The 25,559-nt window shown below is 38.9% G+C and overlaps 1 protein-coding gene across 3 annotated transcripts in view; it reads right to left on the bottom strand.

The window, feature by feature from the left end:
• Positions 1-25,559, bottom strand: part of DIAPH2 (diaphanous related formin 2) — a 1,101,152-nt gene that overhangs the window by 752,857 nt on the left and 322,736 nt on the right. For all 3 annotated transcript variants that reach the window (XM_055337637.1, XM_055337638.1, XM_055337639.1), the window contains 3 exons: positions 13,944-14,048; positions 9,412-9,738; positions 7,288-7,402 (listed from right to left, as the gene is read on the bottom strand). In XM_055337637.1, the coding sequence (XP_055193612.1) occupies positions 7,288-7,402; positions 9,412-9,738; positions 13,944-14,048 (547 nt within the window). The remainder of the gene's footprint in view (positions 1-7,287; positions 7,403-9,411; positions 9,739-13,943; positions 14,049-25,559) is intronic.

Raw genomic sequence — 25,559 nt, 5'->3', positions numbered from 1 at the left:
ACTCACTCATTTTTCTACCTCATTATCCCTCGGCATTAGGACCTCTAGTTTGGATTGCATGTAATTCAATTGATTTTTAATTTCTGCCTGATTAGATCTAAATTCTGTAGTCATGAAGTCTGTTGAATCCTTTATGCTTTTTTCTAGAGCCACCAGTAGCTTTATAATTGTGCTTCTTAACTGGCTTTCTGACATTGAGTTGTAATCCAAATTTTTTAACTCTGTGGGAGAGAGGACTGTTTCTTTCTTTTGTGGTGAGTTTTTCTTTCTAGTCATTTTGCTCAGTGCAGAGTTGCCAAAAACAAGTTGTACGGAAAAAGGAGAAAAAGACAAAAGAGAAAAAAGAAGAAAAAAAAGAAGAAAAATAGATACAAAACTGGGGGGGAAGCAAACAGAAAACAAGGTGGAGTATCCTCTGATTCTATAAAGTGTAAATCCCTCGACTTCCTCTGGAACTTTTCAATGCTGCTTGGTCAATAACTTGCTTTTCCCCTGTTCTTCTAGCTGGTCTTCTGGGGTCGGGCCTGCTGTGCTGATTCTCAGGTGTGAGCACTTGAGGGAGCTGCTCAGCCCCCTGCCTGGTGCACGGCTCAGTGGGAGTTGTTTATTCTATATATACTGTGAGGTCGCTGTGAGGCTTAGTGGGAGTTGTTTATCCTGTGAGGCCCCAGGAGAAACAACAACAGTGGCTGCGGCCACCTCTCCAGCCCTAGAGTTAGCTCCTGTAGTAACTATCAAAGTTCCCAGTCTGCAGGGGCCTGGATGCTCCAGGGGCTGGGCCGCCAATCTGCACAGCTCAGCACCCACCCCCCCGCCGCCCCCAGGGGCAGGAGCGTGCTTGCTGTCCTGTGCCCTCCTGGCCTCTGCCTGTCCCTGGGGAAGCGCCGGATCTTGGGCTGTGTCCCCCAGCGCCCTGGGCTCCAGGGCATGCACTACTGGAATCGAGCTCCCAGGCCGTGCAATCCCCTCCGCACAGAGCCGGTGCCTGAGCATCCGTGGGAGGTGCTCCTGGCCTGCCCGGCGTGTACTGCAGCCCTTCAGGGAGCTCTCCCCAGGGGCGTAGGTGCTCTGTTAGTGCCCCTGGGAGCCTGAGGGCTTCCCCGCCCCTCCTGGGATCCTGCTCCAACTCCCTGCGAGGGCCTTTCTCTCCTTTCCCTCTGGGAAGATTGGTGAAGCTCCTGCTTCTCCGGGACGGGGCTCTCCTGTCCTGGGGACACTCGCCCCGGCCTCAGCCCGGCTCCTCGCGGGGCCCCTCCCCCTTGGAGGCCTTTTGTTTCTTTATTTCTTTTTCCCCGTCTTCCTACCTTGATAGAACCGCAAACTCTTCTCACTGTAGCATTCCAGCTGTTCACTCTTTAAATCTCAGACCGAATTCATAGGTTTTCAGGATGATTTGAAAGTTATCTAGGTAATTTGGTGGGGACAGGTGACTGGAGGACCCTACTCTCCCTCCATCTTGTTCCCCTAGCCTTGATGTTTATATGGCCCCAAATATCATCAAATTGAATACTAAACTAGAACACATATCCAAATTCTAACAGTTACATATATTAGTATATATTCAAAAGTACTAATGGGGTCTTTTGAATCTGCATCTAATATACATATATTCATTCATTAATCCAGAACATTGTGAGATATATTTTGTTTCACAGCAACATTAGAGTCTGTAAGAACCTACGTATTAAGGGATCCTTGGGTGGCTCAGCAGTTTGGCGCCTGCCTTCCGACTAGGGTCTTATCCTGGAGTCCCAGCATTGAGTCCCACGTTGGGCCCCCTGCACGGAGCCTGCTTCTCCCTCTGTCTATGTCTCTCTCTCTCTCTCCCTCTGTGTCTTTCACGAACAAATAAAATCTTTTAAAAAACAACCTGGGAACACAGGTTTTGGGAACTATAAGACCTTAGAGATTAAAAATTCCTACTAATCAGGATATCATCATACCTTGTCTAAACTACATGTAGTTTATTCACAACCAAACTTCTATCACATATCTCTGAATTCCCATCACTTATCTGTCTGCCAAGGCCCTCAATAGATTATAATCAAATTACTGTGCCCCTAATGCTTAAACCCAATACCTCAGTATGAAGTTCACCTTACCAGTTTCAACTGCAAGTACCACCTCAATAGGCTATGGTTTTAACAGCTGCACCTCACCCAGTATGTACCTCATGTCACCTCCATACTTTTCTCTGCCTAGAATGTCTTCTTTCCTTTTTTCCCTATTAAAATCCTACTTAAATTTCAAGGTCCAGCTCAAATTATACCACATCTGGGATCAACATTTGCCCTCCTCCTCAAAATTAACTGTATTTCCATTCTGCATTCCTATTTAAAAATTATCTATGCTAGGGACGCCTGGGTGGCTCAGTGGTTGAGTGTCTGCCTTTGGATCAGGGCATGATCCCAGGGTCCCAGGATTGAGTCCCACATCAGGTTCCCCTGCATGGAAACTGCTTCTCCCTCTGCCTATGTTTCTGCCTCTCTCTCTCTGTGTCTCTCATGAATAAATAAGTAATATCTTTAAAAAGGGATCCCTGAGTGGCGCAGCGGTTTGGTGCCTGCCTTTGGCCCAGGGTGCAATCCTGGAGACCTGGGATCGAGTCCCACGTCAGGCTCCTGGTGCACGGAGCCTGCTTCTCCCTCTGCCTGTGTTTCTGCCTCTTTCTCTCTCTCTCTTTCTCTCTCTCTCTGTGACTATCATTAAAAAAAAAAAAAAAAAAACTTAAAAAAAATATCTTTGCTAGGGGATCCCTGGATGGCTCAGCGGTCTAGCACCTGTGGACTAGGGCATGATCCTGGAGTCCCGGGATCGAGTCCCGTGTCGGGCTCCCGGCATGGAGCCTGCTTCTCCCTCTGCCTGTGTCTCTGGCTCTCTCTCTCTATGTCTATCATGAATAAATAAATAAAATCTTTTTAAAAATCATTAAAAAAATATATCTATACTAACATTTAATACAACTTGACTAAATGTAGTGTACATCTTCCTCTCTCCCTCTCTAGATGGTAAGTTCCCTGGTGTAGGAAGAACAAGATCTTATTCAATCCTCTCTCTCCCACCGAGTATATTACCTTACATATACTCAGTACTTTACAAATATAAATTAAATTAAATGAGAGCTCCATTCTCTCCTAAATTAGAAATAATTTGGTTTATTAATAGAAAAGTTAAAATCGCTTTCTCTATCTGTAAGTAACTCAAATCGAAAGTAGAATTTGATAGTAATTTCACATGTTAAATATTTAAACACTTAAATATTATAGGAATTGGAGGGATTTTAAAACTTTTTTCACGGTGCCTAGCTATCTCAGTAGCTTGATTTCAGCTCAGGTCATCATCTTAGGGTCCTGAGATTGAACCCCATGTGGGGCTCCAGCTCAGTAGGGAATCTGCTTGCAGATTCTCTTTCTCTTTCTCTCTCTCTCCTTCCCACTTGAGTGCTCTCTGTCTCTCTCTCTCTCTCTCTTTCAAATAAATGAATCTTAAAGAAAAACAACAAAAAACTTCTTGGACTGCCTGGGTGGCTCAGTCTATTGAATATCTGCTTTTGGCCTGAGTAATGATCCTGGGGTCCTGGGATGGAGCTCCTCCTTGGGCTCCCTGCTAAGTAAGGAGCCTGCTTCTCCCTCTCCTTCTGCTCCCTGCTCATGTGATCTATCTCAAATGAAAAAATAAAATCTTAAAACATTTCTATTCATCAATCTGAAGCACTTTCTATTCCTCAATCTGAAGCACTTTTAACTCCTAAGTTAAACATTGTCTTAACATAGACTAGTAATGCTTTCAGAGCATTTAGGGAGAACAGGACCTGAGTTATCCAAACCCTTTGCAATAGAAGAAAATTCTCAGATATTTTGGAATGCTGGACCTAAGAGTTTTGGAAATACATCTTAGAAACAATAAGTGTGTTCCTCCTTCCAGAATGCAACTGAGTGAATGGCAAACAAAAGCAAAATGAGAGGGGCCCCTGGGTGGCTGAGTCAGGCATCTGTCTTCAGCATGATCTCAGGGTCCAGGGATCAAGTTCTGCATCAGGCTCTATGCTCAGCAGGGAGTCTGCTTCTCCCTCTCCCTCTGTACTTGCTCCTGCTGTCTTTCTCTGTCTCACCTGAGTAAATAAAATCTTTTTTTTAAAAAAAAAGCAAAATGTGAAAGAAAGTGGTTTCTGGAGCGAGGGATGGCAGGGAAGTGTGTTTAGAGTTCACTGGAACCAGAGCCTCCTGATTTCTTACTGATCCTGTCACCTATTGGCCAAATTATGAATTAAGACACTGTAAGTGACAAGGAACTTAAAGCTGTTATAGTAAGATCAATCAATAGTTACTAAGTGTCATTAAAATAAATGGGAGTTTTGTATCATTAAAATTTGTTTTGGCTATGTTATTTATGTCGGGAATATGCTATGATGTTTAATTGTTCCTTTAAATGTCCCTTTGAAAAATATATCTTAGTAAAAGTAATATTACTGAAAGGTGCTCCTGACCTGATCTGTATTCAAATATTCAAAATTAGGACAGTAGAAGTAGTAATAGTATCACACATAAAATTCAGAGAATCAGAGCTAAGAACTGGAATGCAGTGTTTTTAGCAGTGATTAGATGAGAGCCTTTATATAATTTTCATTAGGTTTTAGCAGCTGCAATAATAGTGCTTCTACCTTGATTGGCTACCTTGACTGGTAACTGATTGGCTCTACCAAGTGCTGCTCAGAAGAGCAGGGAATTCTCTTGCTGAATTAATAGCTGTATTAAGTGTAAACAACTAAAGAAAAACACCACACACACAATATCATGTTAAGTGAAAGGGAAAAGGGAATTAATACTTGTTAAGTGCCTACTATACTAAACACTGGGCTCGGTGCTTTAAATATATAACCTTATTTAATTCTCACAACACTACTAGATAAACATTAGTCTACTCATTTTATAGATGAGAAAATTCAGTCTCAAAGGTTACAAATATTACAGCTGGAATGAAATAAGTGTGACTCCATTTCCTCTGGCTCTTTCTAGTATATCACACTACCTTTAGAAACTCTCTAATGGATTTTATATTTACCTCTATGTCTCAAACATCATTTTCTTCATTTGTAAAACATAGTCTGGACTGAATCACTTTTAAGGTCCAGACTAAATCTAAAATTTCATGAAATCTCGGATTCTTCCAGGACTCAATACAAATACATGGATAAGTAAAAGAGCAACTGCTCAATATTAAATGTGTAAAGAATTGGAGGGAAACATTTATAGAAAAGTAAATAAAAATTGCCTCTGAATGTAAGAAAAGCTGTTCAACTTCACTCTGAATTTAAAGAGTCAAAATTATAACACAAATGGTTTCTTTACCATTTTTACCTCTGAGATGGACAAAGGTTTCAGGGAAACAGATATCATATATATTTTAGGTGCCACTATAGACAGAAACATTTGGAAGGCAGTTTGGTAATCTATATCAAAATTATTAATGTACCCAGCATTTTATCCAGGAATTGCATTTCTAGAATTTGCCCTACTAATAGATCCTACATGCCCAAAGGTATATGTAGATACATATTCATCACAACATTGCTTGAAACATCAAAAAAGACTGGAATTAAATATCCACTCACTGGGGACCGATTAAATAAATCAGGGTAAGTCCGTAACATCAAACTCTATGGAGTATGCACAAGAAACATAGTAGATGAAAACAAGCTATTATGGAATAACATCCAAGTATATAAGTGAAAACAGCAAGAAGTAAAAAGCAAAAAATGACAAATACACATATGCATCTAGAAGCATGTACTATTTCTAGGAGGCTGTGTGAGAAATTACTAACAGTGGTTTTCTCTGAGGAAGAAGCTGTAAATTTGAAATGGAAGGGATAAGCTTATCATGCATCCTTTTTTACATTTTTTTACTATATAAATACCATGATACAAACATTTTTATCTTTTTTAATTTAAAAAAGAGTTTATAATAAATAGTAGTTGCTGGAGTCACTGAAAAAAACTTTAAATGTGAAGGTTACTTATAAGAAAAAAAGAGAACTAATGCCAGGAATTTTTAAAATTTCAAATTTCTTCTAATTACCTCTGATTTGTGTGTGTATATGTGTGTGAACTTCAATCTACAAGCAACAACAAATACAGCAAAAGCACCTCCAATGTACAAGATATGATAGAAGTTCTGAAAAGGAGTATTTTTCGTCTCTCTCTCCCTTGGTCTCCCTCTGTCTCTCAATCTTGGAAAATTCAGATTCTCACATTCTATGGCATATTGAGACAAATCATACAAATAAATGGTAAAGCTGCCAATTCCAAGGGCATGAGCATATGGAATTTATCAACTTCTTAGTTATGAAGACTTATCCAGACTTAAAAGATCCTATGTTTATCTAAACTATTAATTTTGTAATAATTAGTAAAACAGTAGTTAAAATGCCAAAACCTTAAAGCCCCAATGATTAAGAGAGACTGAGAAGTTACCTACTTATATAGTATCAAAATTATGTGTGAAATTCACAAGAGATTAAGTATCTAATCATAACGCATTCTATTATCATATAAGTAAAATATACTTATTAGGTACCAGACTTTTATATTATTCCAGAAAATTCACTTATAGGAAAAAGCTGTAAAATCTCCTATGAAAATAAATTGATAAGTAGTACAAATATAAGAGGAAAGGCTATTTATGCACTATGAGCCAAATTTTATTCCAATTTCATGAAAACTTCTGGGCCATTACTATTCTATTACATTTTTTTCTCTTACATAGTAAATCAACAAATTTATTCCCCCTGCTTCTAAGTAAAAATACCTATAGTAGAAGGCTATAACTCACATATTAAACAATAAACACAATCCAATATTTTCAGATGATTAATAACATTTATGAAAAATACGATTAAAAGAAGGGTGCTGGGGTGGCTCAGTTGGTTAAGTATATGACTTTAGCTCAGGTCAGGATCTGAGGTCTTGGGATTAAGCCCCATGTCCGGCTCTCTCTCAGCGAGGAGTCTGCTTGTCCCATTTCCTTCTCCCTCTGCCCCTCCCCCAATTTGTTTGTTCATGCACTCTCTCACTCTCTGTCTTTCTTAAATACATACAAATTTTTTGAAAAAGAAAATGAGCAATTCTCCTTTACTTGATGGGTAATATTCAAGAAATAAGTTAATCTATTTATGTTTGACTCTGTCCACTATGAAAAAATTATACATGTACACAATAGAAATTTTTAGTGAAGCACTGAATTCAATAAATCAGAAAAAGAAAGTTATATTTTTAAAAATGAAAAGTACCTTTTTTCTGGGTAGCAAAATTCAGTGCCAATTTTGCAAAGAGATCTGGATTTTCAAACTTGTCCTCCTTAACTTTTAACCAGAAACAGTTCTCAGATAATTCTTTGGGTTCAATCTGAAACAAAAATAACAAAGACAAGCTTCTAAATTATTATTTCATATTTAGTTCTTCAAAGAATTCAGTTTTACCAAGGTTGAATGATAGTTCCTTTATTTATCTACCTACTAAATCAATTTTAGGGTATATCAAAATAATTTTAAGTAAATATTCATTGAGGAAGTCAGGAAATTTTATTAATGTATATAAAAGATACACAACAGCAATTAGCCATATAGCAAATTAGATTTTAAATATTCTAATGACTCTAATGAAACGGATCTTAAAAATATTTTAATAAATCTCCCAACTCACATACATTTTTTTTTCTGCTCCTAGATTTTTAAAAATTAGGAAACTAAATTCATAAAAGTGAATTAATTCTCCATGTTTACTGACCAGGGTGAAGGAAATAATTATAATAGCTGAAACCATACATACCTCCTCTAATGTGTCAGGTGCCGTTTTAAGTGATTTGCATATATTACCTAATCTAATCCTTATAAAAATCCCTTGAAGCAGGACATATTATTATCTTCATGCTAAAATGAGGAACCATCTTTGGGTGTCCAAACTAGTAAATGGCAAAGATAGAAATTAAACCCAGCCAGTGTTCCTCTAGAAAACTGTGCTCGTAACCACTACACTGAAACCTAAGATTAGAACTGTACATTTTCCAGTACATCATGATGCTTTGTGTTATAATACCATTTTACTATATGCTTAAATGCTAAATGAACATATCATTACATTTACCACACAGAGATAACTAGACCAACAACATATGGATCCTATAGTTTGGTGAATTATACCTTATAAAAAATAACTACATTTTAAAAACATTTGTACCTCATTTATTCTTATGAACAAAGCATAACTATATTCTCAATGTAAAAACTGGTTTAATCATGATTCTGGTCAAACTAATTTACTATGTAGATATTGTCATATTTTACTCCAGGTATGTTCTCGGATGAGCCATTTCCCCAAATGGTGGTCTGGGTAATTGTATTTTCATTAGAAGATTAGTTCCTAATAATGGCTGTGTCAGTCTTGTTAATAAGCTTTTCACGAGATATATTCTAATAAAAGTAAAGCAAAATAGGGGTGCCTGTGTGGCTCAGTCAGTAAAGTGTCTATCTCTTTTTTTCAGCTCAGGTTATGATCTCAGGGTCTTGAGATCAAGCCCCGTGTTGGACTCAGGCATGGAACCTGATTAAGATTCTCTCTCTTTCCATCTTTTCCCTCTGCCTCTCTCCCACCTTGTACTCTCTCTCTCACCCTTTCTCTCCCTCTCCAAAAAAAAAAAAAAAAAAAAAAAAAAACAAGGAAATAACATTCAAAAGGAATAAGAACATTTCATACATTACATAAGAAAGTAATTAGGTTATGTCACTACTGAATGCTGTCACCTATTCCATACAATCTAAATATTAAAGCTAAAACAAAAAAGGGGCACCTAGGTTGCTCAGTTGGTTAAGTATCTGACTTTCGCTCAGGTCATGCTCAGTGGGAGTCTGCTTCTCCCTCTCGCTCTGCCCCTTCCTCTGCTTGTGCGCTCTCTCAATCTCTCTCTGATAAATAAAAAACAAAAACAAAAAAACCATTCCCTAACAACAAAAATAACTAATAGAGAAAGGCTTAATAATAATAAAGATTATATTTAAGAATGTTGTAGTACTTAACAGCAGTACCAGAATTAAAATGATTCATTTGGTGAAATATATTTTATATCTTATTTTCTAGCACCATTTTCACTTCAGCTTTCCTTTTGACTTCTACATTAATTTCAAATTATCTGTGGAGTTTCCAATTCTCAGGGTACTAGACTAAAAGATAAACATAAGATTGTAAACTCACAAAGGAAAGCAAGCATCAGCAGTCACAGTCTCAAGCATTATACAATACTTATATGCAGCAATAGTTAATCATATATTAATTATCAACTATGGCTGGACAAAGCCAAAGATAATCTAGTCATAAAAATAGCTGGTCAAATAATCTAGTCTAGTCATAGTCATAATCACCTTTAACCAATTGATTCTCTTCATGGGCACCTCAGGTTTATATATTTTTTTCTGCTTCATCCCATACGGCAGATCAAGTGGTTCTCCTGGAAAAGGAGGAATTCCTCCTCCAGGGGGAAGTGGTGGAGGAGGTCCCCCAAACAAAGGTGGTGGTGGTGGTGGTGGTATACCAATTATTCCAGGTAAAGGAGGTGGAGGAGGAGGGAGAGGTCCGCCAGGTAGAGGTGGTGCTGGTGGAGGTGGTGGGGGTGGGGATGTCCCACCACCTGGCAATGGAGGTGGTGGAGGAAGGCCTGGAATTCCTGATGAACCTAAGAATCCATGTCCCTGAAACATAATGTAATACAAGGTTTAAATGCTTACAGTAAAATATAATAACAAAGAAAACATCAGTAAACATTTGCGGTTTGTTTAATATTATATACACTTTATTTAGTTTAGTAATATCATAGGGCTTAGAAGTAAATGAAAAAGATTCCCATAGATTTTTTTTAATTTTTTTTATTGGAGTTCAATTTGTCACATATAGCATAACACCCAGTGTCCCATAGATTTTTGATAAGCATTATAAACTCTGGATAATGACTACTTCTACTAACACACAATAAAAGTTGGCATCCTCAAGATTTTGTGAAACACTTCTGAAAAATAATGAAAAAGTTACCTTTCATTATAAATATATGCAAAGTACTGAAATGGCTTTAGCCTATTAGACTAGTTGGTTTGAATATGCGATAATTAATACAATCAAAGATCTGATTCCCTTATAGCCAATTAGCGTTACACAGAGTCTATCTCATGGTACCAGCAACTTAGCAGTTTTTGAATATCAATAATTAATACCAAGTAACATCTGTTTTCATGGTAATATGTTTGTCAATGTTTTTATATCGATTATTTCTCTTCATTTTCTTTACAAGCGTGTAATATAGGTAGGGTATTTTTATCTCAATTTTATCTCACTGCTAATAGATGAGAAAATAGTAACTACAACAAGGTTAAATGATTAATCAAAGGTCATAGTCTCAAATGTTCTTAAGATTTAAATGTGGTTGTTCTTATACCTAATGTAGTCCTCTTTCCACTATACCAGACTATCTCCTCATGGAAAGATTTAATTCACACAGATTGGATTATGAGGATAGTATAACTTACTTTTACCACCAGAAAGTAGCTTCAACCTCATTCTCTAATGGTAATGGATAACAAATGAAGGACAGTATCTCATTCCAAATTGTCTACTTTTTAAATTAATCTGTACCTCTTTATGTAAACCATTGTTGATTGCAATGGTTCACTTCTAAAATAAATGAATATAAAAGTAAAGTTGGTTATTATAAACATTCCCAAGATAAGCTTACCAATGAACAGATGTATTTGTAACAAAGATATGACATTAGATGAATTGAATGAAAAGTTTAAAATTAATAAAAATTCTTGGCATCGTGTTATTTTTATTTCAAAAGAAAGTCTTATCTTTGCTAATATGAATTTCCAAGATGGAGTACTTAATTGTACCAACTAAACTTTGAAATACTTTAACAAAACAAATAAGTTGAAGCATATTTTAAGAACAATCAATTTAAAAAACTGCCCTATTTATAAGAATATTATAATTAATAATCATAAAATCATAGAAATGTTTTCATAATATTTAATATGCAGTCTAAATATTTTATTCATATATATGATGTTTATGTGTGTATATACATACATGCAAATAAACTATCAATACACTCAACAAATGACAATTCTCCCCTGTAATGTAATCCTCTCATGAATTAGTAAGAATTAAAATATGTAAAATTATTTTCATTTTACTTTTAATGCAACAAAATCTTAGAAAACAGTGAAATTTTTACAATTTTGATTGACATCAAAGAAATTATGGAGAAAATAAATTTTTTTCTGAAAAGTTTTAAGAAATTAGTAATTTACCCTATAAGTTTTAAATATAAATGGATTTGTTGAATATTTTGAAAAGTAAAATGTATATGCAGTTTTTTTAGTAAAAATTAAATTTTTTATCCAATTATATTTGTTAGCATCAAATTTATTTTTTTACTCTATTGGATCATATCTATGATATGAGACTTGCGGAGCCATAAAAATGTTTTCACTTTTAAGAGAGGATTTTCCTCAAGTTAAACGCATGCTTCACAAATTTAATAAAGAATCTCAAATAAATGCCACCAGTCTTTAAAAATCAAATCATATCGGCCCTTCTCTTCCCTTTCATGAACAATTAAGAATGCAACAATTAAATTAGGCTACAAAAGAGTATTGAGAATCGAAAATAGCTAATCAATGATTTAGTATTTGGCACAATTTGAGGTACACTAGAAAGGACTGTGTGACTCTGCATTTTTACACATCAGTTAATTTAATAATAAATAAGCAACTGCTCACTAAATATAAATGCCTTGTGCCGGGGTGAAATTGAGGAATGTCACAATCTTGGATGGGGGCAAAAACAAAAAGAAACTGAGTTCTCAGAGATGTGAAAAGAGAACTCAGATGATACCAAAAAAGTGAAAGATTTAATGAAAGAAATTATCAAATATTATAGATAAGTGAAAGGGTAGGAAAAGGCCCTGCACTGAATAATTGAGTTCATCCATGACTTTTTTTTATCAGTGACCTTTTAAATCATTTTCAGATACAAATCTAGAAAATCAATAAACATCTACTGAGCATCCACTATGTCAAGAGGTGTTAGAAAAAACCAGAGGCCCCCAAAGGGATCACTTAGACTGAGTCCCCAAACCATAGCTTAATATATAATCTAATTATTTCAACATCCCCAAGAAATGCTATCTTGATAGGTGAGTTGGGAACTTAGCAGCCAAAAAGTCTGCGACAAAAGTTCTCTCCATCCCTAAAGGAAAATAAGGTAAACTCCATAAGACCTCCTGCTTTTCCCCCGAAGGAAAGTGGCAGGGTCTGAAAAGATCCTTTACTTTTTTTTTTTTTTCCCAAGTCAGTACATTATTTTACATTCAGGCTTGTGCAATGATTGGAACAGAACATATGAAGAGTTTCTTTGTAGACAATTTAGGGATATCGTATAAGTGAACAGATAATAATGAACGTCAATTTTAACATTGATTATATACAAAATTGAGGTTTTCTATTCTTTAAGAACATGTCTGAAACATATTAGAAGCAACTAATACTTTGTGAAGTCTGTACATTATTTCTAATATTTAAATAATCTCAATAAAGTACAGACAGTATGAGACATATATCTCAAACTATATTCAGGGGAAAATTAGGCCCATGAGATGTTACTATATTTCTTGCATTTTATGAACTCATCCATTAAAAAAGAGATAGCATTGGCTTAAGAAGTGAACATGTTCCCAGCTTCAGAAATATTACACGGTGGTCAAACATCCCTACTTAATGCTTGAATGTGCTGAACTTTAAAAACTTGGGTCCAACCTAGAAGAACTTCTTCCTCATCATTTTTAGAGCTTCTTTTACCTCCTTTTTCCTCAAACTATAGATCAGAGTGTTCAAAAAAGAAATCACAATGCCGTAAAATACAGAAGTCACTTTCATATCCTCTTGGGAATTATTAGCCTGAGGCTATAAGTACATGTATGAAAGGACTGCATAGAAAATGATGATGGCTGTCAGGTGGGAGGAGCAAATGGATAAGGCTTTTTTCTTCCTTATAGCAGAAGATATCTTCAGGATGGCAACCATGATAGCTTTGCTAGTTAATCCTTTCCTTTCCTAATAACATTGTTGCCCACCTCCTTTCCATAAAAATCTTTCATTTTTTACAATTCCGTATAGTTCCCCAATGCTGACTAAATAGAATGATGCAAATTCATAAATCATTTAATAAAACCAATTAGACCTTCAAAATTTATGTGGTTTAATTTTGTGTTTTAATGAACATTTTTTTCTTCCATTTTTCTCTCAATCATTGTTTTCACTAATGGGCTTTATATGTTACAATGTGCAGGAAAAATTAAAAAGGGAATGCATACATAGAGAAAGGATATTTTTTCTCACCAACGATAGTAATCTTCCATTTATTAATAACCACTTAAAACATAAAAACTGCTGAGGGTATTTTAAAGAAATAAAAATAAATTAAAAAGTATTGAGAGGACTACATTGGTTGTAAAGTTTAGACACCATAACTAGGACCTTGAGAGTATATGAGTGCTTTCCATCATAGGTGATGCAGCTGGAAATACAAAGTTTCTAGGTTTTGAAATTATGCATTCAATTTTTCAAATCATCATGAAACCTTCATTACCTAAACAGTCGTCCTTGTGTAATATATTATATTAAAATATTCAAGGAAGTTTAGGTAACTAATGCCTTACTTTTATCCAAAAACAGTAAAATTATTTATTATCCTGGAAAATCAAATCTGTAGAGTTATTTCATCTAAAATGCAAAACTCCAAAAAAGTCTGCTTCTGGTGAAATTTTTCCTTCCATCTAACAAGACAATTTTCTACCAGGAAACTCACTGTTACATGACATAAAGTCTATATCTTCTATCATTACCTGGGTTCGAAGTTGCTGGATTTCTGATTCAAGCTCTTTAATTTTTTCTTCTCTTTTTTGAAGCTCAGCTTGAGCTACCTGTCGAGCTGTGAATTCTTCATCAAACTGCAATGATTACCATCATAAATATCCATTTAATAACATAGCTATGAGAAAGTTTTAAACAAATTCATGTATTAAATAAGTGGAATGTCATTTGCTTCTGACCTCCCAGGTCATTCAGGAAATCAAAAGCACCAGATTATTTTCATAACACTGGGGTCAGGATTATGGTGTAGGAAGAAATATGGTCGGAGGGGGCAAGACGGCGGAGAAGTAGGGTCCCAAGTCACCTGTAACCGCCAAATTACTTAGACAATTTTCAAATCATCCTGAAAACCTACAAATTTGGCTTAAGATTTAATTTTTTTAAATTTATTTATGATAGTCACACAGAGAGAGAGAGAGAGAGGGGCAGAGACACAGGCAGAGGGAGAAGCAGGCTCCATGCACCAGGAGCCCGACGAGGGACTCGATCCTGGGTCTCCAGGATCACGCCCTGGGCCAAAGGCAGGCGCCACATCGCTGCACCACCCAGGGAACCCTCGGCTTAAGATTTAAAGAGAGAGAGCAGCGTGCGGAGGATGCGTCGAACAGGGTGAGAAGAGTGTTCGCCACTTCTATCATGGTAGGAAGATGGAAAACAATTTAAAGAAATAAAAGGCATCCAAGAGGGAGGGCCCCCAAGAGGAGCGAGCTAAGGCAACTTGGCGAATGCCCCTAGGACAGGAAAGACCATCCAGGAAAAGCAGGAGCTTCACCAATATCCCGGACAGAAAGGTGCTTGCAATGAGTTGAGGCAGGATCCCGGAGGGGAGGGAATGCCCTCAGGCTCCCGGGACACTAACAGAGGACCTGCGCCACTGGGGAGAATGCACCACACCCCACAGCCGAGTTCCCAAAAGGGCTGCAGCGTGCGCCCAGTGGGTCCCAGGAGCACCTTGGTGGCGGCTGGGGCGGCAGCTCCACGGGGAGGGGACTGCACGGCCCAGGGGACCCAGCCAAGGATGCGTTGCTCCCCCCAGGACAGGCAGAGGCCAGAAGGACACAAGACAATGAGGACGCTACTGCTGCTGGGCAGCTGAGCTGTGCAGATCAGCGGCCCCCACGCCCAGAGCATCCGAACCACTGCGGACTGAGAGGTCCGGTAGGTAATGCGGGAGCTGAATACAAGGCTGGAGAACTGGCCACCACCACTGTTGTTGTTCCCCCTGGGGCCTCACAGGATAAACAACTCCCACTGAGCCTCACAGTGGCCTCACAGGATAAACAGGATAAACAACTTCCACTGAGCAGTGCACAGGCAGGGGGATGAGCAGCTCCCCACAGGTGCACACACATGAGAATCAGCACAGAAGACCCCTCCCCAAGAAAACCAGCTAGAGGGACAGGGGAAAAACAAATTATTAAACAAGCAGCACTGGAAAGTTCCAGGGGAAGTCGAGAGAGTTACAGTATATAGAATCAGAGGATACTCCCCAATGTTTTTTCTTTTGTTTGCTTCCCCCCCTTTTTTCTTTTATTTTCTTCTCCTTTTTTCTCCTTCTTTTTTTTTTTTCATTTTTCTGTCCTTTTGTATCTTCTCTCTGTTTCTCCTTGTCCCAACACAACTTGTTTCTAGCCACTCTAAACTAAGCAAAATAACTAGAAGGAAAAACACACCTAAAAAGAAAGAATCAAAAACACTCCTCTCTCACACAGAGTTACAAAATTTGGATTACAATTCAGTGTCAGAAAGCCAAGTCAGAAGCACAATTATACAGCTACTGGTGGCTCTAGAAAAAAGCATAAAGGACTCAAGAGACTTCATGATTGCAGACTTTAGATCTAATCAGGCAGAAATTAAAAAGCAATTAAATGAGATGCAATCCAAACTGGAGGTCCTAATGACGAAGATTAACGGGTAGAAGAACGAGTGAGTGACATGGAAGGCAAGTTGATGGCAAGGAGGGAAACTGAGGAAAAAAAAATGACAAACAATAAAAAGATCATGAGCATAGGTTAAGGGAAATAAAAGCCTCAGAAGGAAAAATCTACATGTAATTGGGGTTGCCCAGGGCAACAAAAGGGACAGAGGTCCAGAATATGTATGTATACAGATATGTATTTGAACAAATCATAGCTGAAAAACTTTCCTAATCTGGGAAGGGAAACCAGCATTCAGATTCAGAAAATAGAGAGATTGCCCCCCGAAATAAAAAACGCTCAACACCCTGACATTTAATACAAAAACTTGCAAATTACAAAGATAAAGAGAAAATCCTTAAAGCAGCAAGAGAGAAGGGATCTATAAATTTTATGGGGAGAACTATTAGGTTAACCGCAGACCTCTCCACAGAGACCTGGCAGGCCAGAAAGGGCACAAAGGATATATTCAGGGTCCTAAATGAGAAGAACATGCAGCCAAGAATACTGTATCCAGCAAGGCTCTCATTCAGAAGAGAAGGAGAGATAAAGAGCTTCCAAGATAGGCACAAAGTGAAAGAAAACATGGCCACCAAACCACCTCTGCAAGAAATATTAAGGGGGATTCTGTAATAGAGAAAGTCCAAGGGAAAAATCCACAAAAACAGGGACTGAATAGGTATCATGATGACACTAACTTCATATCTTTCAGTAGTAACTCTGAACGTGAATGGACTTAATGACCCCATCAAAAGGCATAGGGTTTCAGACTGGATAAAAAAGGAAGACCCATCTATTTGCTGTCTACAAGAGACTCATTTTAGACCTAAGGACACCTACAGCCTCAAAATAAAAGGTTGGAGAACCATGTACCATTCAAATGGCCCTCAAACGAAAGCAGAAGGAGCCATCTTATATCAGATAAACTAAAGATTATCCCTAAGACTGTAGTGAGATATGAAGAGGGACACTATCTCATACTTAAAGGATCTATCCAACAAGAGGACTTAACAATCTCAATATTTATGACACGAATGTGGGAGCTACCGAGTATATCAATCAACTAATAACCAAAGTTAAGACATACGTAGATAATAATACACTTATACTTGTAGACTTGAATACGGTGCTTTCTACAATCGACAGATTTTATAAGCACAACATCTCCAAAGAAACAAGACCTTTAAAGGGTACACTGGACCAAATATATTTCACAAATATTTGCAGAACTTTACATCCAAACGCAACTGAATACACATTCTTCTGAAATGCACATGGAACTTTCTCCAGAAGAGACCACATACTGGGTCACAAATCAGGTGTGAATTGATACAAAAAGACTGGGATGGTCCACTGCATATATTCAGACCATAATACATTGAAATTAGAAGTAAATCACAAGAAGAAGTTTGGAAGGATTTCAAACACGTAGAGGATAAGGACCATCCTGCTAAAAGATGAAAGGATCAACCAGGAAATTAGAGAAGAATTAAAAAGATTCATGGAAACTAATGAGAATGAAGATACAACCATTCAAAATCTTTGGGATACAACAAAAGCAGTCCTGGGGGGGAAATACATCGCATTACAAGCATCCATCAAAAAACTATAAAGAACTCAAATAAAAAACTAACCTTGCACCTAAAGGACTGGAGAAAAAACAGCAAATAGATCCTGCACCCAGCAGCAGAAGAGAGTTAATAAAGATTCGAGCAGAACTCAATGAAATAGAGACCAGAAGCACTGTGGAACAGATTAACAAAACCAGGAGTTGGTTCTTTGAAAGAATTAATAAGATAGATAAACCATTAGCCAGCCTTAATCAAATGAAGAGAGAGAAGACTCAAATTAATAAAATCATGAATGAGAAAGGAGAGATCACTACCAACAAGGAAATACAAACAATTTTAAAAACATTATGAGTAGCTTTACACCAATAAATTAGGCAATCTAGAAAAAAATGGACGCATTTCTGGAAAACCACAAACTATCAAAACTGGAACAGGAAGAAATAGAAAACCTGAACAGGCTGAAAACCAGGGAGGAAAATGAAGCAGCCATCGAAAACCTCGAAAGACACAAAAGTCCAGGGCCAGATGGCTTCTTTGGGGAATTCTATCAAAAGTTTAAAGAAGACTGTGCCTATTCTACTGAAGCTCTTCAGAAAGACAGAAAGAGATGGAATAATTCCAAACCCGTTCTATGAGGTCAGTATCACTTTAATTCCAAAACGACACAAAGGCCCCACCAAAAAGGAGAATTATAGACCAATATCCCTGATGAACATGGATGCAAAAATTCTCAACAAGATACTAGCCAATAGGATTAAACAATACATTAAGAAAATTATTCACCATGATCAAGTGGGATTTATCCCCATGATACAAGGCTGAATCAAGAGTCCTAGAGCAATCAATGTGATTCATTATATCAACAAGAGAAAAAACAAGAACCATATGATCCTCTCAATAGATAGAAAGAAACCATTGGAAAAAATACAGCATCCATTCCTGATCAAAACACTTCAGAGCGTAGGGATAGAGGGAACATTCCTCAGCATTTTAAAAGCCATCTATGGAAAGCCCACAGCAAATATCATTCTCAATGGGGAAACACTGGGAGCCTTTCCCCTAAGATAAGGAACAAGACAGGGATGTCCACTCTCACCAAAGCTATTCAACAGAGTACTAGAAGTCCTAGCCTCTGCAATCAGACAAAAAAAAAAAAAGAAAAAGAAAGAAAAAGAAAAGAAAAAAAAGGCATTCAAATTGGCAAAGAAGAACTCAAACACTCTCTCTTCGCAGATGACATGATACTTTACATAGAACACCCAAAAGACTCTATCCGAAGATTGCTAGAACTCATTCAGCAATTTGGCAGTGTGGCAGGATTCAAAAATCAATGTCCACAAGTCAGTGGCATTTCTATCCACTAACAATGAGACTGAAGAAAGAGAAATGAAGGAGTCAATCCCACTTACAATTGCACCCAAAAGCATAAGATACCTAGGAATAAACCTAACCAAAGAGGTAAAGGATCTATACCCTAAAAACTACAGAACAATTCTGAATGAAATTGAGGAAGACACCAATACATAGAAAGATAGTCCATGCTCATATTGGAAATTTAATATTGTGAAAATATAAATGGTACCCAGGGCAATGTACACATTTAATGCAATCCCTATCAAAATACCATGGACTTTCTTCAGAGAGTTGGAACAAATCATCTTAAGATTTGTGTCGAATCAGAAAAGACCCCGAATAGCCAGGGCAATTTTAAAAAAGAAAACAATAGCTGAGGCTTTCACAAAGCAAGATTTTAGGTTGTACTACAAAGCTGTGGTCATCAAGAGAGTTGGGTAATGGCACAAAAACAGACACATAGATCAATGGAACAGAATAGAGAATGCAGAAGTTGACCCTCAACTTTATGGTCAAGTAATATTCGACAAAGGAGGAAACACTATCCACTGAAAAAAAAGGAAGTCTCTTCAATAAATGGTGCGGGGAAAATTGGAAATCCACATGCAGAAGAAAGATACTAGACCATTCTCTTACATCATGCACAAAGATAAACTCAAAATGGATGAAAGATCTAAATGTGAAACAAGATTCCATCAAAATCCTAGAGGAGAACACAGGCAACACCCATTTGAACTCGGCCACAGTAACTTCTTGCAAGATACATCCATGAAGGCAAGAGAAACAAAAGCAAAAATGAACTATTGGGGGGGAGGGCAAGATGGCGTAAGAGCAGGGTCCCCAAATCACCTGTCCCCACCAAATTACCTAGATAACCTTCAAATCATCCTGAAAATCTATGAATTCGGCCTGGGATGTAAAGAGAGACCAGCTGGAATGCTACAGCGAGAAGAGTTCGCACTTCTATCAAGGTAGGAAGACTGGGAAAAAGAAATAAAGAAACAAAAGGCCTCCAAGGGGGAGGGGCCCCGAGAGGAGCCGGGCTGAGGCCTGGGCGAGTGGCCCCAGGACAGGAGAGCCCCGTCCCGGAGAAGCAGGAGCTGCACCAACCTTCCCGGGCGGAAAGGGGCTCGCAGGGAGTTAGAGCAGGACCCAGGAGGGCGGGGATGCCCTCGGGCTCCCTGGGACACTAACAGACACCTGAGCGCGCAGGAGAGTGCTCCGAGCTCCCTAAGGGCTGCAGCGCGCACGGCGGGACCGGAGCAGATCGGAGGGGCTCGGGAGCGGCTCCAGGGAGGGAGCTGCAGGGCGGGAGCGCGAATCCAACAGCGCAGGCCCCGGAGCACAGGGCGCCGGGACACAGCCCAGGATCCGGCCTCCCCCCGGGACAGGCAGAGGACGAGAGGACCCAGGACAGCGAGGCCGCTCCTGCCCCGAGCTGAGGAGATCAGCGGCCCCGCCCCGGAGCCTCCAGGCCCTGCAGACGGAGAACCGAGAGCCCCGAGCCCCGAAGTTCCTGTGGAGGCTGAATCCAGGCTTCCAGAGTTGCCATAGCAACTGCGGCTGTTCCTCCTGGGGCCTCACGGGGTAAACAACCCCCGCTGAGCCCTGCAGCAGGCAGGGGCAGAGCAGCTCCCCCAAGTGCTAACACCTGAAAATCAGCACAGCAGGCCCCTCCCCCAGAAGACCAGCTAGACGGACCAGTGATACTCCCCCGTGTTCCAATACAACTTGTTTTTGGCCACTCTGCACTGAGCAAAATGACTAGAAGGAAAACCTCACCTCAAAAGAAAGAATCAGAAACAGCCCTCTCTCCCACAGAGTTACAAAATCTGGATTACACTTCAATGTCAGAAAGCCAATTCAGAAGCACTATTCTACAGCTACTGGTGGCTCTAGAAAAAAGCATTAAGGACTCACGAGACTTCATGACTGCAGAATTTAGATCCAATCAGGCAGAAATTAAAAATCAATTGAATGAGATGCAATCCAAACTAGAAGTCCTAACGAGGAGGATTAACGAGGTGGAAGAACGAGTGAGTGACATAGAAGACAAGTTAATGGCAAAGAGGGAAACTGAGGAAAAAAGAGACAAACAATTAAGGGACCATGAAGACAGATTAAGGGAAATAAATGACAGCCTGAGGAAGAAAAACCTACGTTTAATTGGGGTTCCCGAGGGCGCCGAAAGGGACAGAGGGCCAGAATATGTATTTGAACAAATCCTAGCTGAAAACTTTCCCAATCTGGGAAGGGAAACAGGCATTCAGATCCAGGAAATAGAGAGATCCCCCCCTAAAATCAATAAAAACCGTTCAACACCTCGACATCTAATAGTGAAGCTTGCAAATTCCAAAGATAAAGAGAAGATCCTTAAAGCAGCAAGAGACAAGAAGTCCCTGACTTTCATGGGGAGGAATATTAGGGTAACAGCAGACCTCTCCACAGAGACGTTTCAGGCCAGAAAGGGCTGGCAGGATATATTCAGGGTCCTAAATTAGAAGAACATGCAACCAAGAATACTTTATCCAGCAAGGCTCTCTTTCAAAATGGAAGGAGAGATAAAGAGCTTCCAAGACAGGCAGGAACTGAAAGAATATGTGACCTCCAAACCAGCTCTGCAAGAAATTTTAAGGGGGACTCTTAAAATTCCCCTTTAAGAAGAAGTTCAGTGGAACAATCCACAAAAACAAGGACTAAATAGATATCACGATGACACTAAACTCATATCTGTCAATAGTAACTCTGAACGTGAATGGGCTTAATGACCCCATCAAAAGGCGCAGGGTGTCAGACTGGATAAAAAAGCAGGACCCATCTATTTGCTGTCTACAAGAGACTCATTTTAGACAGAAGGACACCTACAACCTGAAAATAAAAGGTTGGAGAACCATTTACCATTCAAATGGTTCTCAAAATATACCCTAAAAACTATAGAACACTTCTGAAAGAAATTGAGGATGACACAAAGAGATGGAAAAATATTCCATGCTCATGGATTGGCAGAATTAATATTGTGAAAATGTCAATGTTACCCAGGGCAATTTACACGTATAATGCAATCCCTATCAAAATACCATGGACTTTCTTCAGAGACTTAGAACAAATTATTTTAAGATTTGTGTGGAATCAGAAAAGACCCCGAACAGCCAGGGGAATTTTAAAAAAGAAAACCATATCTGGGGGCATCACAATGCCAGATTTCAGGTTGTACTACAAAGCTGTGGTCATCAAGACAGTGTGGTACTGGCACAAAAACAGACACATAGATCAATGGAACAGAACAGAGAACCCAGAAGTGGACCCTGAACTTTATGGTCAACTAATATTCGATAAAGGAGGAAAGACGATCCACTGGAAGAAAGACAGTCTCTTCAATAAATGGTGCTGGGAAAATTGGACATCCACATGCAGAAGAATGAAACTGGACCACTCTCTTGCACCATACACAAAGATAAACTCAAAATGGATGAAACATCTAAATGTGAGACAAGATTCCATCAAAATCCTAGAGGAGAACTCAGGCAACACCCTTTTTGAATTTGGCCACAGAAACCGGAGAAGGACAAACAGTGTATGTTCTCATTCATTTGGGGAATATGAATAATAGTGAATGGGAATATAAGGGAAGGGAGAAGAAATGTGTGAGAAATATCAGAAAGGGAGACAGAACATAAAGACTTCTAACTCTGGGAAATGAACTAGGGGTGGTGGAGGGGGAGGAGGGCGGAGCGTAGGGGTGAATGGGTGACGGGCACTGAGGGGGACACTTGACGGGATGAGCACTGGGTGTTATTCTGTATGTTGGTAAATTGAACACCAATAAAAATTAATTTATAAAAAAAAAAAAAGAACTATTGGGACTTCATCAAGATAAGAAGCTTTTGCAAAGCAAAAGATACCGTCAGGGATCCCTGGGTGGCGCAGCGGTTTAGCGCCTGCCTTTGGCCCAGGGCGCGATCCTGGAGACCTGGGATCGAATCCCACATCAGGCTCCCGGTGCATGGATCCTGCTTCTCCCTCTGCCTGTGTCTCTATCTCTCTCTCTCTCTCTCTCTCTCTATGACTATCATAAGTAAATAAAAATTAAAAAAAAAATCCTACAAAAGATACCGTCAACAAAACTAAAAGACAACCTACAGAATGGGAGAAGATATTTGCAAATGACCTATCAGATAAAGAGCTAGTATGCAAGATCTATAAAGAACTTATGAAACTCAACAGCAAAGAAACAAACAATCCTATCATGAAATGGGCAAAAGACATGAACAGAAATCTCACAGAGGAAGATATAGACATGGCCAGCAAGCACATGAGAAAATGCTCCGCATGACTTGCCATCAGGAAAATACAAATCAAAACCACAATGAGGTACCCACTCACACCAGTGAGAATGGGGAACATTAACAAGGCAGGAAATCACAAATGTTGGAGAGGATGTGGAGAAAGGGGAAATCTCTTGCACTGTTGGTGGGAATGTGAACTGGTGCAGCCACTCTGGAAAACTGTGTGGAGGTTCCTCAAAGAGTTAAAAATACATCTGCCCTAAGACCCAGCAATTGCACTGTTGGGGATTTTCCCCAAAGATACAGATGCAGTGAAACTCCAGCACACCTGCACCCGGATGTTTCTAGCAGCAATGTCCACAATAACCAAACTGTGGAAGGAGCCTCGGTGTCCATCGAAAGATGAATGAATAAAGAAGATGTGTTTTATGTATACAATGGAATAGTAGCCATTAGAAACGACAAATACCCAACATTTGTCTCAGCATGGATGGAAGTGGAGGGTATTATGCTGAGTGAAATAAGGGAATTGGAGAAGGAGAATTAATTTGGGGAATTAATTTGGGGAATATAAAAAATAGTGAGAGGGAATAAAGGGGAAAGAAGAAAAAATTAGTGGGAAATATCAGAAAGGGAGACAGAAAATGAGAGACTCGTAACTGGTAAACGAACAAGCGTTGGTAGAAAGGGAGGTGGGTGGGGTGCGGGATGAATGGGTGACGGGCACTGAGGGTGGCACTTGATGGGATGAACGCTGGGTGTTATGCTATATGTATGCAAATTGAACTCCAATAAAAAGTAAATAAACAGGGATCCCTGGGTGGCGCAGCGGTTTGGCGCCTGCCTTTGGCCCGGGGCGCGATCCTGGAGACCCGGGATCGAATCCCACGTCGGGCTCCTGGTGCATGGAGCCTGCTTCTCCCTCTGCCTGTGTCTCTGCCTCTCTCTCTCTCTCTCTCTCTCTCTCTCTCTCTCTGTGACTACCATAAATAAATTTTTAAAAAAAAGTAAATAAATAAAAATTTTTTTAAATAAGAACTCCAATAAAAAATAAATTAATTTAAAAAAGGAATATGGCCACAGCTCAAGTTAAAAAAACATTTACACACACACACACACACACACACACACACACAGAGAGAGAGAAAGGAATAAAATTTTATTTTTTAAAGATTTATTCATTTTTTCTTTTTTTAAGATTTTATTTATTTATTCATGAGAGACACAGAGAGAGGCAGAGACACAGTTAGAGGGAGAAACAGGCTCCATACAGGGAGCCCGAATTGGGACTTGATCCCAGGTATCCAGGATCACCCCCTTGGCTGAAGGCGGCACTAAACCACTGAGCCAACGGGGCTGCCCAAAGATTTATTTATTTCAGTGAGCAAGAAAAGAGACAGACAGACAGAGTGAGTGTGGGGAGGGGCAGAGGGAAAAAATCTTTAAGCATACTTCCCACTGCCTATGGAGCCAGACTTGGGACTCCATCTCACCACCATAAGATCATAACCTGATCTGAAAACACTAGTGGGACACTTAACAAATTGGGACACAGAATTTGCCCAGGTGCCCCCCCCAAACAAAATTTTAAAAGGGTGGACTGAAAAGTTTCTCTTCACATATAATGGACATTTACATTGTTTTGTTATTGAAAAAAAGGTTTCAGAACTATTTTCTTTAATGTTTCATCCCATACATTTAACTTTACTGAATTGGAAAAATGAAACTTAAAACTTCAATATCAAGCAGTTCAACTCTGTAACCTCACTTAAACTTGAAAAGAGGTTGTACTTTTAGAATGATCAAATGATTGTACATTAATACAAATTATATTTCCATTACAATTTTAATTGCCTAGGATCCATAAAGTGGTATTCCACAAAATCTGACAAAACAATACATTGAGCCTAATGGAATGCTCCTTCAGATAGTTAACCAAAACACTTGCATAAGATACTAAAAGAAATAAAATGAAAGGTTAAATTATAATGTGTTTTGGGGAGAAGTTCGGATGGCAGAGGATTAGGGGGAACCAATGCTTGCCTCATCCATCAAATACTACATAAATATAAAATCATTCTGAAGTCAAGAAATTATTATGAGGACTGAGAGACCAAACTCCACGACTAGAGGAGAGATGAGCCATGTCATGGAAGGTAGGAGATGGAGAGATGTGATTTAGGGAAGAAGAAAATTGCAGATGCTGGTGGGGGCGGGCAGGGAGGAAAGAGAGCGAGAGAATAGAAGAGACAAAGAAATGCAGTATACAGGGGATTGCACAACAAAAACACTTGCCCAAAACCATTCACTGGAAATATGAGACAGGCATCTTATCAGGAGTTTTTACAACTAGCAGAGATACAAGACTTCAGTTTTAGAAGTCTGCACCATGGCCAATATGGAGCCCGGGGGATGTAGTGGTACACCAGTGGAAGCGGCAGATCGAACAATCTGAATATACT

This window comes from Nyctereutes procyonoides, unplaced genomic scaffold (genome assembly GCF_905146905.1).
Source record: "Nyctereutes procyonoides isolate TBG_1078 unplaced genomic scaffold, NYPRO_anot_genome, whole genome shotgun sequence".
Classification (NCBI taxonomy): Eukaryota; Metazoa; Chordata; class Mammalia; order Carnivora; family Canidae; genus Nyctereutes; species Nyctereutes procyonoides.
This window is presented reverse-complemented; position numbering and strand designations above follow the sequence as displayed.